The following is a 14,248-nucleotide window of genomic DNA, read 5'->3' as shown; positions in this document are numbered from 1 at the left end:
ACGTACTTCTTACCACTTACTTCTACTGTGTTCTCTCTAGTTGACTGTACTTCAACTACATAATTTTATTTTGCTCCTTCAATATCCCAAGCAAATGTTTATTTCAGACCCTCTCTTCTTTTTTTTTTTTTTTTTTCTTTTTTGAGACAGAGTCTTGCTCTGTTTCCCAGGCTGGAGTGCAATGGCGTGACCTCGGCTCACTACAACCTCCGCCTCCCGGGTTCAAGCAATTATCCTGCCTCAGCCTCCCAAGTAGCTGGGATTACAGGCATGCGACACCACACCCACAGAGCCTCTCTTCTTACTAGTATCTTTCTGGAATGCTCTTCTCCAAAATTGTTTCATGGCTGGCCCCTTCTCATCCTTTAGGTCTCAGCATAAATATCAGCTCTTCAGAGAGACCCTCTCTGACCACTTCATATAAACTACTCCATCACTTCTCATATTATTTTCTTCACCATATTTGTCACTATTCAAAACGTTGGCATTACTTATTTTCTTATCATTGTCTATTCCCTGGATTATCAGCTAGGGAGGGACATGTCATGTCTTGTTCATGGCTTTATCCCCATGGTCTACACAGGGTCTGACTCATAGAAGGGCTTAATGAAAATTTGTTGAATGAATAAATGACTGCTTTCTGTCTTAGTTTGGGCTCCCCAGAAGCAGACCCTGAGACAAGTTTTTTTTTTTTTTTCAGACCAAGTCTTACTCTGTTACACAGGCAGGAGTGTAGTGGCCCAATCTCGGCTCACTGCAACCTCCGCCTCCTGGATTCAAGCGATTCTCCTGCCTCAGCCTCCCAAGTAACTGGGATTACAGGCATGCGCCACCACGCCTGGCTAATATTTGTATTTTTAGTAGAGACGGGGTTTCACCATATTGGCCAGGCTGGTCTCTAACTCCCCACTTGAGGTGATCCACCCACCTTGGCCTCCCAAAGTGCTGGGATTACAGTCATGAGCTACTGTGCCCGGCTCCTGAGACAAGTATTTGAGTGCGGGTAGTTGATTTGCAAAGTAATCTCAGGAAACACTGGTAGGGTAGTAGGGGAGTGAAACAGGGAAGGGGAGACAGCCAATAAACTTGTTATCAAGCAACTTTCTTGCAGGCATCTAGGTCTTAATCCTGCTGGAGAACACTGGGAAATAATGCAGAACACTGTGCTGGTTAATTATTTGTGTCAACTTGACTGGGCCACAGGTTGCCCAGATATCTGGTTATTTCTGGGTGTTTCTTGAGGAAGAGATTAGCTTTGGTAGACTGAGTAGAGTAGACTGCCCTCCACAGTCTGGATGGACATCATCTAACCCCTTGGGGACCCAAATAGGACAGGAAGGCAGAGCAAGGTTGAATTCTCTCTCTGCCTGACTGCTTAAGCTGAGACATTGGTCTTCTCCTGCCCTTGGACTGGGACTTAAACACCATTGGCACTCCTGATTCTCAGTCTTTTAGATTCAAACTGGAATTTACACCACCACCTTTCCTCAGTGTGCAGCTTGCAGATGGCAAATTGTAGGACTTCTCAGCCTCTATAATCACCTGAGCCAATTCCTTACAATAAATCTCATTCTAGATATAGAAATATATTTATATATATATATATATATAGTGGCCAGGCACAGTGGCTCATGTCTGTAATCCCAGCACTTTGGGAGGCCAAGGTGGGAAGATCACTGGAGGTCAGGAGTTCGAGATCAGCCTGGCCAACATGGTGAAACCCCGTCTCTAATAAAAATACAAAAATTATGGCCAGGCATGGTGGCTCACACCTGTAATCCCAGCACTTTGGGAGGCCGAGGCAGGCGGATTACCTGAGGTCAGGAGTTCGAGACCAGCCTGGCCAACATGGTGAAACCCCCATCTCTACTAAAAATACAAAAAAATTAGCCGGGCATGGTGGCGAGCGCCTGTATCCCAGCTGCTCAGGAGTCTGAGGCAAGAGAATTGCTTGAGGCCAAGACAGGAGGATTGCTTGAGTTCAGGAGTGTGAGACCAGCCTGGGTAACATGGCAAGACCCCATCTCTACAACAAATTAAAAAATAAAAAATTAGCCAGCCATGGTGGCACAGTCCTGTACTCCTAGCAACTTGGGAAGCTGAGGTAGGAGGATCACTTGAGCCTGAGAGACCGAGGCTGCAGTGAGCCGGGATCCCGCAACTGCACTCCAGCCTGGGCAACAAAGCGAGACCCCACCTCAAAAACAAAAAATAGGGCAGGGGGCGGTGTTCCAAGTGAAGGCACCAGACTGCTGATGGCCAGAAGGAAAAGGAGTGAGTCTTTGGTGGTTTGGGATGTTGCTGAAAATTTAGCGGATAAGCTGAGAAAGTTTCATTTTCACAAAGAAACAATGCTGCCATTATAAGTAAGCTAAAAGTGATTGCCTCAAAGTTAAGTTACCTGGTTTTTTTTTTTTTTTTTTTTTTTTGAGACAGAGTCATGCTCCGGGGCCCAGGCTGGAGTGCAGTAGCACAATCTCTGCTCGCTGCAAACTCCACCTCCAGGGTTCAAATGATTCTCCTGTCTCAGCCTCCCAAGTAGCTGAGATTACAAGTGCACACCACCATGCCCAGCTAATTTGTTGTTGTTTGTTTGTTTTGTTTTTTTGAGACTGAGTCTCACTCTGTTACCCAGGCTGGAGTGCAGTGGCGCGATCTCAGCTCACCACAACCTTCACCTCCCAGGTTCAAGCAATTCTCCTGCCTCAGCCTCCTGAGTAGCTGGGATTACAGGCAGGTGCCGCCATGCCTGGCTAATTTTTATATTTTTAGTAGAGACAGGGTTTCACCATGTTGGCCAGGCTGGTCTTGAACTCCTGATCTCAGGTGATCCACCCACCTCAGCCTCCCAGAGTGCTGGGATTACAGGCATGAGCCATCGCACCAGGCACATCATCTTTGTTTTATCTTGTCACTACATTGAAGAAACTGAACCTTTCGAAAGTTTAAAAAAAAAAAAAGTTCTGGGCTTGGCACGGTGTCCTAGCACTTTGGGAAGCTGATGCAGGAGGATCACTTGAGGTCAGGAGTTTAAAACCAGCCTGGCCAACATGGTGAAACCCTATCTCTACTAAAAATACAAAACATTAGTGGGGCATGGTGGCAGGCGCCTATAATCCCAGCTATTCGGGAGGCTGAGGCAGGAGAATCGCTTGAACCAGGAGGTGGAGGTTGCAGTTAGCTGAGATCCTGCCTGGGTGACAGAGCAAGACTCTGTCTCAAAAAAAAAAAAGTTCTCCATCATTGCTGTTGTCATTGTGATTTTAGGTAGGGAGTCATAACCACCGCTCACTTACATCCAGCCAGCACATCGCAGTTTCCGAAGCACCAAACACATTCCACTCCACCTCCCTTCTGCAGGAAAGGGTCCTGAAACTCTCTAAGATGGCTTTGACATGGGTCCACAAATTCTTTGACATTCCTTTCTTCAAGAGGTGGAGCCTAATTCCCCTCCCTTTGAGTGTGGACTGAACTTAGTGACTCATTTCTAATGAATAGAACAAAGCAGAAACAACAGTGTATGGCTTCCAAGACTGGGTCATAAGAGGCACTGTTTGTGGCTTCCTCCTTGCTCTCTCTTCTGTCTCACTGTGGGGAAAGCCAACTGCCATATCATGAGAAAACTCAAGCAGCAGCTCTAGGGTTAGCCCTACATGGTGAGGAACTGAGACCTCCTACCCACAGCCATGTGCATGAGCAGTATTGGAATGGATCCTCCAGCCCCAGTCAAGCCTTCAGATGACTGCAGCCCTAGCCGACAACTTGACTGCAACCTCATGAGCGACCCTGAGACAAGAACAGCCCAGCTTAGCCCCTCTCAAATTCCTGACCCACAGAACCTAAGAGATAATGAATTTTTGTCATTTTAAGCTGCAAATTTTGGAGTAATTTGTCACACAACAATAGATAACCAATACGCTGTCTTTGGCCCATGTGGTAAAGGTCTGTTCTTCTCCAGGGAAAGGTGCCCCAGTCCTTGGTCTGGTCCATCTTGGGACTGCAGGGGCCACCCCAGGACCCAAAGGCCAAGGCACAGACCACAGACACTGGGCCGGGCTGCCTGTATGCTCACAGGCTGTTTATTTATCCAAGAGTAAGGAGAAGAGAGAGAGGATGAAGAGAAAAACCAGACTCCCCACGGTGGCAGGGCTGAGGGGAAAAACAAACAGAAAGTCTCCTCTTCTTTCTCTTGCTGCTGACCCCAGGGGACTCCAGCTTCAGATGGTACCTCTGGGGTGACTTAGGGGCCTCGAGGCCTGGCAGCTCAGCTGTTGACTGGGGTCAGGATCCGCACAGGGGCAGGTCCCAGACTCGGAATGGCTTCTGTGTACACAAAATATCTCTCTGCAAAAGGCACTGGTGGAGGGGGGCAGCAGGAAGGCCACCCCATCACAGGCAGAGTCCACTCTGTCCTGGGTCTGGGTCCTGGGCCCCAAGACCAATCCAGTCTCCCTCAGGGGTGGGGTCTCAGAGGCCCTTGTTCCTCTCCTCTCCCTTCCCTCAGCCCAGGGGTGAAAAGGCAGTCAGTAGAGGCTCAGGCCATGTCATGGACACCGCTCTTCAGGGCTAGTGCATCCGGTGACTTCTAGGCCAACAGCCCGAGGCGGGTGACTTTGGCCGACAGGAAGGAGTGGATGATGAAGACTATGGTTTTGGGACACGAGTGCAGGTCCAGCTGCTGGAGGGTGGATGGAGAGAGGAGTCAGGGCCCTGGCCAGCCTGGCCTCCAAGAGTCACACCCCCTCCTCCCCAGGGTGCAGAGGCAGCCCCTCACTCACGATCTCGCCTTCAGCACCTCCAAAGTCCAGGAAAAGGAGACTGGCACCGTCATCTGAAGACATCTGCAGCTTCTCGAAGGGCTGTCGCAGGAGCACAGCTCGGGCTGCACCTGGCTCAGCCGCCCACAGTGTGAAGCCCTTGTCGATGTGCACAGACAGGCTGCAGGGACGCCCGTTCCACGTGCACGCTGCAGGGAGGGCACATAGGTACAGGCACAGCTGGCATCTCAGAGACTACACCCCAACCTCCAACCCCCACCGCAACTTACAAAGTGGGGCCTGAATGCCTCCAGGGATGGGAGGCTCACTGTTTGTCGTGGCACCTGTACACCCACCCTGCAGAGAGTCATCACCCCCACCCTCAGAGGACCTACACCCACTTCCAGTCCCACTCCAGCAGCACAAGTAGAAAGGGGGAGCTTAAAATGTGCCATAGACAGGAGGCTCACTCCTGATAAAGGCATCATCAGATCTACCAAGCACCGCCCTTGGAGACCTGCAGAGTTACCCAGCTAAATTTAAATTTCAGATAAACAATGACTAATTTGGGCATACTTCTATGAAAAAAGTATTCATTGTTAACCTGAAATTCAAATGAGGTTGGGTGTCCTGTATTTATTTCCTCTGGCAACCCTACCCCAAGTGCCATCTCTCACATCCTCACCAGCAGATTGACAAAGCTGGGGCAAGAAAACCCCAGGGAGAAGAGTCTCTGCCTGCTAGGGCACCTGCACATCCCAAACAGAGGGCCCAAACCCAACTTCCTTTTTTTTTTTTTTTTTTTTTTTTTTTTTTTTTTTTTTTTGGAGAAACAGTCTCACACTGTTACCCAGGCTGGAGTACGGTGGGCGCAATCTCGGCTCACCACAACCTCCACCTCCCAGGTTCAACTGATTCTTGTGCCTCAGCTTCCTGCATAGCTGGGACTACAGGCGCCTAGTACCATGCCCAGTTAATTTTTGTATTTTTTTTTTTTTTTGAGACAGTCTTGCTCTGTCGCCCAGGCTGGAGTGCAGTGGCGCAATCTGGGCCCACTACAACCTCTGCCTCCCAGATTCAAGCAATTCTCCTGCCTCAGCCTCCCAAGTAGCTAGGACTACAGGTGCCCACCACCATGCCCAGCTAATTTTTGTATTTTTAGTAGAGACAGGGTTTCACCATTTTGGCCAGGCTGGTCTCAAACTGCTGATCTCAAGTGATCCACCCGCCTCAGCCTCTCAAAGTGCTGGGATTACAGGCGTGAGCCACCGCACCCAGCCAATTTTGGTATTATTAGTAGAGACAGGGTTTTGCCATGTTGGCCAGGCTGGTCTCGAACTTCTGACCTCAGGTGATCCACCCACCTTGACCTCCAAACCCCATTTTCTGTCCCCGCCTGAAGTGCCCTAAAGAAGGAAGCTTGAATGCCCCTGGGGATAAGAGGCTTATTACCAGAGGGACACTCCCAGATCCTCCCAGCACACCTGTAGACACCTCCTGCACACCCTCGGCGGCCCGGTGACAGCCATCCACTAGCTGGCGGGTCCAGGCAGCCAGCTCCTGCGGTGACTCCACGCTGAACAGGTGAGTGTCCACACCGTGACGCGTGCCCGTGCGCAGGGCAAAAGAGAGCTCTGCATCGTAAGGCACTGAGCCCTTGGAGGGGCCTGAGTGCACCAGTCTGGGGGTTGGGGGCAGAGGGCTGAGCATGAGGCCTCAGGCAGGGGGCAAATAGTTCTGGGCAAAAGGGCCAGTGACCTGGGAAGAAACCCTGTAAATCCTTTACCACCTAACAGGACAGGACTTACCAGGGGGCACTGATTGACTCAGCAGGAGACATCTCCTGCCACCCTCCCCATCACTCCCTTGGCTCTGGCTATACTGGTGTCATCACACACACCTAGCACATGCCTGCCTCAGCACCTTTGCATATGCTCTTCCCTCTGCCTATACACACTTCCCTGATTATCTGCACGGCTCACTCCCTCACTTCCTTCAGATGTTAGTTTAAATGTCACCTCCTCTGACCTCCCAGTCCAAAATAGCACCCTTGTCACTCACTAGCCTTACTTTTTAATCATGGTACCAGAAATTATACTTTTTATTATTTGTTTTGGTTGGTTTTTGGCTGTCTTTTTCACTAGAATGTCAGCTAGGTTAGAAATTTTGATCTTGTGTTCACCACTGTATTCCCAGTAACTAAAACCATGCCTGACCACAGTAGGTACTCAATAAACTTTTGTTGCCTGACTTGAATCACTTGATTACATAGACAGTCCAGGACCTAGTTATCCCTAGTAGCCAGCAGGCTCCTGACACACGGGCCAGAGCCACCCTGAGGTAAGGAGACATGGGTGACAAGGACTTCAGACCCCTGCAGCTTGACTCTCACTTGCTGTGTGGCCTTGGTAAGCCAACTGCCCCTCTCTGGGGCAGACCTAAGAGTTCTGCCCCATATCCCTCTTTGTTCCTCCCTCCACCCACTCTTTCTTCTATAGCTCAGTTCCCGCCCGCCAAGACTGCTGCTGACACCAGCCTTCCATTTTCCAGCCCTGAGCTGCAGACCCTCGAGTCCCCAAGCTTCCTATCCAAGCTCCCTCTCCATCCCACACACTCTGGACTTAACTCAGCATCTTGCTCCAGCCTCCTCCCTTTCCACCCCCACCCCCAGTCCCACGCTCACTCAGACACAAGCTCCAAACCTCCTGTTCATTCCGGACCCCTCCTTCACCCACCCCATCTGGCAAGCACAGAGCCCTGTTAATTTTACACCCATGTGGTTTCCAATGCCAATGCTGCCTTTCTTCTCCATCTGCTCCTGCCACCCACCTCCACCTCCCCCAGCCACCATCATCTCTCCTGCACAACTGCAGCACCTCCCCACCTCCATCCTGCACTCTCCACTGCATTCTCCACGTGGCAGCCACAGGGATTCTCTTAAAGCAACCAGAGCACCTCACTCCCCAGCTTAAACCCTTCAACACTACCAAACTCTTAAGATAAAGCTAACATTCCTTAATCAGGCAATAGAAGCTCTGCAAGATCAGGCCCTGCCAACTCCCTTCTCTTCATTTCCTGCATGAATTCTGGTTATCACAAACTCATAGCTGCATGAACACGCTATAGCCCTTCATGCCTCTGTACCTTTGACCATGATGTTCTCTCTGCATGGGATGCTCTTTCACCCTTTCTTAAACGGAAAACTTCTACTCATCCATCAAAGTCCAGCTCAAATGTCACCTCCTCCCTGAAGCCTTCCTCTACTACCCCAACAGAGTTAAGTGGCTCCTACAAACCCTGCACTGTAATGGCTGTTCCTGGGTCTGTCTCCCCAGCCAGACAAGGTTCTCTCTGGAGGCAGAAACTGTTGGGGTCAGCTCTGTGCCCTCTGAACCATGCAGCACAAGGCATAAGTGTCAGTGAATGAGTGGCTAGTGGGGACCTTATATCCTTTTGTTCCAAGCACCCATTTTACAGATGAGGAAACTGAGGCCCAGACAGGGCAGAGACTTGCTTCAGGTCACCTGGGGAATAGCTGAGGGTGGACAGGACTGGAGTTTCCAGCTTCTGGGGCCCTGCTGGAGCATCTCCTGGCAAGTTCTGGGGGAGACATACTGCCCCTGCCCGTGGGTACCTGGTGGCAATGAGTGGGGCAGTACGGGCTGGCCGGCTCAGGGCCTCGCAGGTCTCGGGGAGAGAAGAGTAGAGGAGCAGTTCCTTTTCAGTTAGCAGGGCCAGGGTGGGGGCCATGCCCCCACTGGGCAGCTGCAGGGAACAAAACAGCAGTGAGGATGGGTAGGGGAGGAGAGGGCAGAGGGCCAAGGCAGGGTGAGATGGCCAGGGGCACTGGGAACAGGGCCAGCTCCAAAGGAGCGGAAGAGAGGGAGGGATAGGTTCCAGGCCCAGCAGGCACCTGCTCAGTTAGCCAGCCAATCTGCTTGATGTCCTGGCTCCCAGCTGTGCTGGTGGCTGCCAACAGTGCCTGCAGCTCATCCTTGACCCGCGGAGTCAGAGCGTTGACCTGGGCTTGGATGGCAGTCGCCCACGACCTCGCACTAGCCTCATCCTTGGCCCTCAGGAAGAGGGTATCTTGGCCATCTGCCGAGCAGATCTCCAGATACCTGCAGGCACAAATGGGTGGAGACAAGGACCTGACCATTAGGCTGCAGCTGCCCAACCCTAGCCCAAGAAACCCCACCCACCACCAAACCAGGAGAAACCAGGGGGATGTCCGTGAGAGAATCAGGAGCAACCCTCACTGCTGGGGCTCCAGCCACAGTTGCTGGCGCCTCATGGGGCATAGGAACAAGAGAGTGTGACATACACACACATATTCATATATTTTGTGGGGTTTTAGTTGTTTTTGAAACAGAGCCTCGCTCTGTCACCCAGGCTGCACTGCAATGGCCCAACCTCCGCCTCCCAGGTTCAAACGATTCTCCTGCCTTGGCCTCCCAAGTAGCTGGGATTACAGGCACACGCCACCACACCAAAATAATTTTTGTATTTTTAATAGAGATGGGGTTTCACCATGTTGGCCAGGATGGTCTCGATCTGACCCCGTGATCCACCTGCCTCAGCCTCCCAAAGTGCTAGGATTACAGGCATAAGCCACCGTGCCTGGCCTTATTTTTTTTATTTTTAGTAGAGATGGGGTTTCACCATGTTGGCCAGGCTGGTCTCAAACTCCTGTCCTCAAATGATCACCCCGTGTGGCCCCCCAAAGTGCTGGGATTACAGGCATGAGCCACCATGCCCGGCCTACACGTATGCAGATACACACAAATATACACACACACTCAAACATGCATGACGGTGTGATAGGGCCTAAATTATTGCTGTGTGGCCATTCCTAATCTTGCCCCTTTCTCCTGGTTTCTAAGGAACATCCTCTTCTGGGCCAGCTCCCAGGTTCTCCTTGTTGCACAGAACCAAACTAATTCACTAATAAGAGCAGGAAAAAAAAAAAAAAAAACCTAAGCTGGGCATGGTGGCTCACGCCTGTAATCCCAGAACTTCGGGAGACTGAGCCAGGACAATGGCTTGAGCCCAGGAGTTCGAGACCAGCCTGGACAACAAAGTGAGACACTCATCTCTAAAAAAGAAAAAAAAAATTGTTTTTTAATTAGCCAGGCATGGTGACACTTGCCTATAGTCCCAGCTACTTAGAGGCTGAGGCAGGAGAACCACTTGAGCCCAGGAGTCTGAGGCTGCAGTAAGCTATAAGGGTGCCAGTGCACTCCAGCCTAGATGATAGCACAAGACCTCATCTTAAAAAAACAGAAAAACAGACAGGGTGTGGTGGCTCACGCCTGTAATCCCAGCACTTTGGGAGGCCAAAGCAGGCGGATCACCTGAGGTAGGAAGTTCAAGACCAGCCTGACCAACGTGGAGAAACCCCGTCTCTACTAAAAATACAAAATTAGCCAGGTGTGGTGGTGCATGCCTGTAATCCCAGCTACTAGGGAGGCTGAGGCAGGAGAATCGCTTGAACCTAGGAAGTGGAGGTTGTAGTGAGCTGAGATCGTGCCATTGCACTCCAGCCTGGGCAACAGAAGCGAAACTCCATCTCAAAAAAAAAGAAAAAAAAAAAACAGTAAAACAAAACAACAACAAAACTAAAGAGGCTTGAGGCCAGGCATGGTGGCTCACGCCTGTAATCTCACCACTTTAGGAAGCTGAGCCGGGAAGATCACTTGAGGCCAGGAGTTCAAAACCAACCTAGCCAACAGGGCAAAACCCCATCTCTTCTAAAAACACAAAAAATTAGCCAGACATCATGGCGGGCACCTGTAGTCCCAGCTACTTGGGAGGCTGAGACACCAGAATCACTTGAACCTGGGAGGCAGAGGTTGCAGTGAGCTGAGATTGCACCACTGCACTCCAGCCTGGGTGACAGAGCGAGATCCCCCATCTCAAGAAGAAATAATAAATTATTGTTTTCTAAACCACTAAATTTTAGGGATGGTTTGTGGTACAGCAACAGATAGCCAAAATACCAGGAGAAAAGACTCTTTGGCTTTTGTCTTCTTTCTGCCTGGAATATGAACACAATTCTTGGGATGCAGCCACCATCCTGCCTCCACGAAGAAGAAAACCGCCCATAATTAAAATGGCAGAGCAGGAAGCTAGAAGCCTGGTTCCTTGATGGCATCCTTGAGCATCTACAGCAGCCTGAATAGCTGACCCCTGGACTTCTTTTTAAACATGTGGGAAAATTAACCCCTTTTATTTAAGTCATTGCTTGTTGGAGTTTCTGTACTTGCAGCCCAATGCAATCCTAACACTGAGTAAAAGTTTGAAGTAGTTTTCATTATATTTTGGTTGCCAGGCTGTATCCCTGTGACTGGGATACTACACTGACAGTGGGCCTTATGGAACCCCAGTTATATTCAGGTTACCTATGTAGGTAATCAGGCATGTATATGTTCAAACACACATGCACACACACATGTGCATACACATACAAATAACATATAAACACAAACACATGTACAAATCTATACTCATATACATGCAAATGCTCTCATATATACATACAAGCACTTGCATTTACATGTCATATACACATGCACACACTTAGAAACATATACACACATGTTTCAGGTAACGTCTGGGATCAGGCTGGGAATCTAAGGTTCTGTGAGTCTCTGGAAGGACTAATATTACCTCACCTTCACCCTCACAAAAGGCCCTTCCGGGCTGGGCATGGTGGCTCACCCCTGTAATCCCAGCACTTTGGGAGCCCAAGGCGGGTGGATCTTGAGGTCAGGAGTTTTGAGATCAGCCTGGCCAATGTGGTGAAACCCCATCTCTAGTAAAAATACAGCCGGGCGCGGTGGCTCATGACTGTAATCCTAGCACTTTGGGAGGCCGAGGCAGGCAGAATGCCTGAGCTCCGGAGTTCAAGACCAGCCTGGGCAACATGGTGAACCCCCATCTCTGCTAAAATACAAAAAGAAAAATTAGCCAGGCATGGTGGCGTGCACCTGTAAGTCCCAGCTACTCAGGAGGCTGAGGCAGGAGAATTGCTTGAACCTGGGAGGCGGAGGTTGCAGTGAGCTGAGATCGTACCACTGCACTCCAGCCTGGCAACAGAGCAAGACTCCGTCTCAAAAAGTAAATAAATAAATACAAAAATTAGTCTATGAAAAATACAGGCGATGGCTCATGCCTGTAATCCTAGCACTTCGGGAGGCTGAAGCAGGTGGATCACCTGAGGTCAGGAGTTCCAAACCAGCCTGACCAACATGGTGAAACCCCATCTCTAATAAAAATACAAAATTAGCTGGGCATGTTGGCAGGTGCCTGTAATCCCAGCTACTCAGAAGTCGGAGGCAGGAGAATCGCTTGAACCCAGGAGAAGGGGATTGCAGTGAGCCAAGATTGCACCACTGCACTCCAGCCTGGGCAACAGAGCGATACTCCGTCTCAAAAACAAAAACAAAGGCTCTTCTGTAGAGCATCTGCAAGTGACCTGTGAATCACCAGTTCTTGCCTCATGGGGGCAGGCAAGAGGTGTGGCATCGAGACCAAGAGATTTGGATGCTGGACATTAACCAGCCCTCCCAGCCAATGTTGGGCATTTGCTTGGCATTGAAACTAGGCTGTCACTAGGACCCACAGCCCAAGCTTGCAATGCATATACCACTTAAGCATCACCTCCAACACTGCATATCCCACTTGACAAAATATGCTCCATTCAGCCACCACCATCACTCAGGCATCTTGCAGCTTCCAAAGCAGAAAGGACTACCAGGAATGAGGCAAGTGCCACCCTTTCTGGTTGTGTGATCTCAAGTAGGTTACTCCCCGTCTCTGTCCTCGTCTATAAAATGGAGGTGAGCCGGGAACGATGGCTCATGCCTGTAATCCCAGCACTTTGGGAGGCCGAGGCAGGCATATCACCTGAAGTCAGGGTGCGAAACCAGCCTGGCCAACATGGTGAAACCCCGTCTCTACAAAAAATACAAAAGTTAGGCGGGCACGGTAGCTCACACCTATAATCCCAGCACTTTGGGAGGCCGAGGTGGGTGGATTACCTGAGGTCAGGAGTTCGTGACCAGCCTGACCAACATGGAGAAACCCCTAAAAATACAAAACATTACAGTCTCTACTAAAAATACAAAAAATTAGCCGGGCGTGGTGGCGGGTGCCTATAATCCCAGCTACTTGGGAGGCTGAGGCAAGAGAATGGCGTGAACCCGGAAGGCGGAGGTTTCAGTGAGCCAAGATCACGCCATTGCACTCCAGCCTGGGCGACAGAGCGAGACTCGGTCTCAAAAAAAAAAAAAAAAGTTAGCCAGGTGTGGTGGTGGGCACCTGTAGTCCCAGCTACTTGGGAGGCTAAGGCAGGAGAATCACTTGAACTCAGGAGGCAGAGATTGCAGTGAGCCAAGATCATTGCACCACTGCACTCCAGCCTGGGCAACAGAGTGAAACTCTGGCTCAAAAATAATAATAAAATAAAATAAAATGAAGGTGAAATAATAGGACTTTGCCCACTGGGCCTCTGCAAGAGCTAAATAATATTGTACATGGAAAGCACTCAACACAGTGCTGGGTACACAGTAAACATTCAGTAAATGTTAGGTGGTATCAGTATTATCAATGAACTGTTAAAGGTTATCAATGAACTGTTAAAGGCTGCTCAGATGTGAAGGATGTAACTTTCCATGGCCCTGATAAAAAGGTTACCAGACATCTCAGAGCTCCAGCAGAGTGGGAAGAGACGAGAGGATCAGTGAGTCCAACAACCTTATCTCACAATGGAGAATCTAAAGGTCAGTGAGGAAAAGGGCCTAGTTCAAAGAGGACCAGGACTGGAACACAGGGTTCTTCCCCAGACCAATTTCATCCCCAGATGTGAGCTGCCCAGGAGAAGAATTGAGAAGCAAAGCACACCATCATCTCCATAGCTTCACTCAGGCTTCCAGTCAATCTATTTTTTAAGCACCTACTATGTTCTGGTATTGTGCTGGTCATTCGTACAACACAGAGGTGTCTTTCCGTTGGTCCCACCACCTGACACCAGGGCATCTGTCCGTCTGAGTTGCCCCCCACCCCAGCCTTACCTGGGCTCTGGGTCAGTGGGGGTGCACCTCTTCGAGACATATGCCATCTTCAAGGACACGTGTTTGGCCTCACTGAGGTTCCGGGGTGTGGGGCCAGGGGAGGAAGGCTGCCGCTGAAGGGGTGAGGCAGGAGGTGAGTCCCAGCCAACCGAGGTCCCACCAGCAGAGTTCTTGAAATACGGTGAGACGTCCTTCATATACTTGACTGATTGGGAGAGACATCAGCAGTCACCACTGTGACATGGGCTCCCAGCACATATCGCAGTTGTCACTAACTTATTAAGAGTTTAATTTACATCCAGTGTCACTATTAGACCCTTAGTAAGCAAGAGTCCAATAGTGATATTAACAAATTCTTCTAGGTTAAAGTCTCTGACGGGGCAGTGGAGCAGAAAATACTGTATCCCTTCTCTCTAT

The 14,248-nt window shown here is 50.1% G+C and overlaps 1 protein-coding gene across 1 annotated transcript; it reads right to left on the bottom strand.

Annotated features, from left to right (window-relative positions):
* Positions 1-4,043: 4,043 nt before the first annotated feature.
* On the bottom strand, positions 4,044-14,040 carry SNTA1 (syntrophin alpha 1; the record flags this gene model as incomplete). The annotated part of the gene is made up of 6 exons (XM_030826783.1): positions 4,044-4,678; positions 4,779-4,966; positions 6,242-6,438; positions 8,392-8,522; positions 8,671-8,878; positions 13,832-14,040. Coding segments are annotated over 6 exons (1,026 nt in total), but the record flags the coding sequence as incomplete, so codon positions are not given.
* Positions 14,041-14,248: the final 208 nt, after the last annotated feature.

Source organism: Nomascus leucogenys, chromosome 13 (assembly GCF_006542625.1).
Source record: "Nomascus leucogenys isolate Asia chromosome 13, Asia_NLE_v1, whole genome shotgun sequence".
In the NCBI taxonomy this organism is placed as follows: Eukaryota; Metazoa; Chordata; class Mammalia; order Primates; family Hylobatidae; genus Nomascus; species Nomascus leucogenys.
Note: the sequence above shows the minus strand (reverse complement) of the source record. Positions and strands in the feature narration are given on the sequence as shown.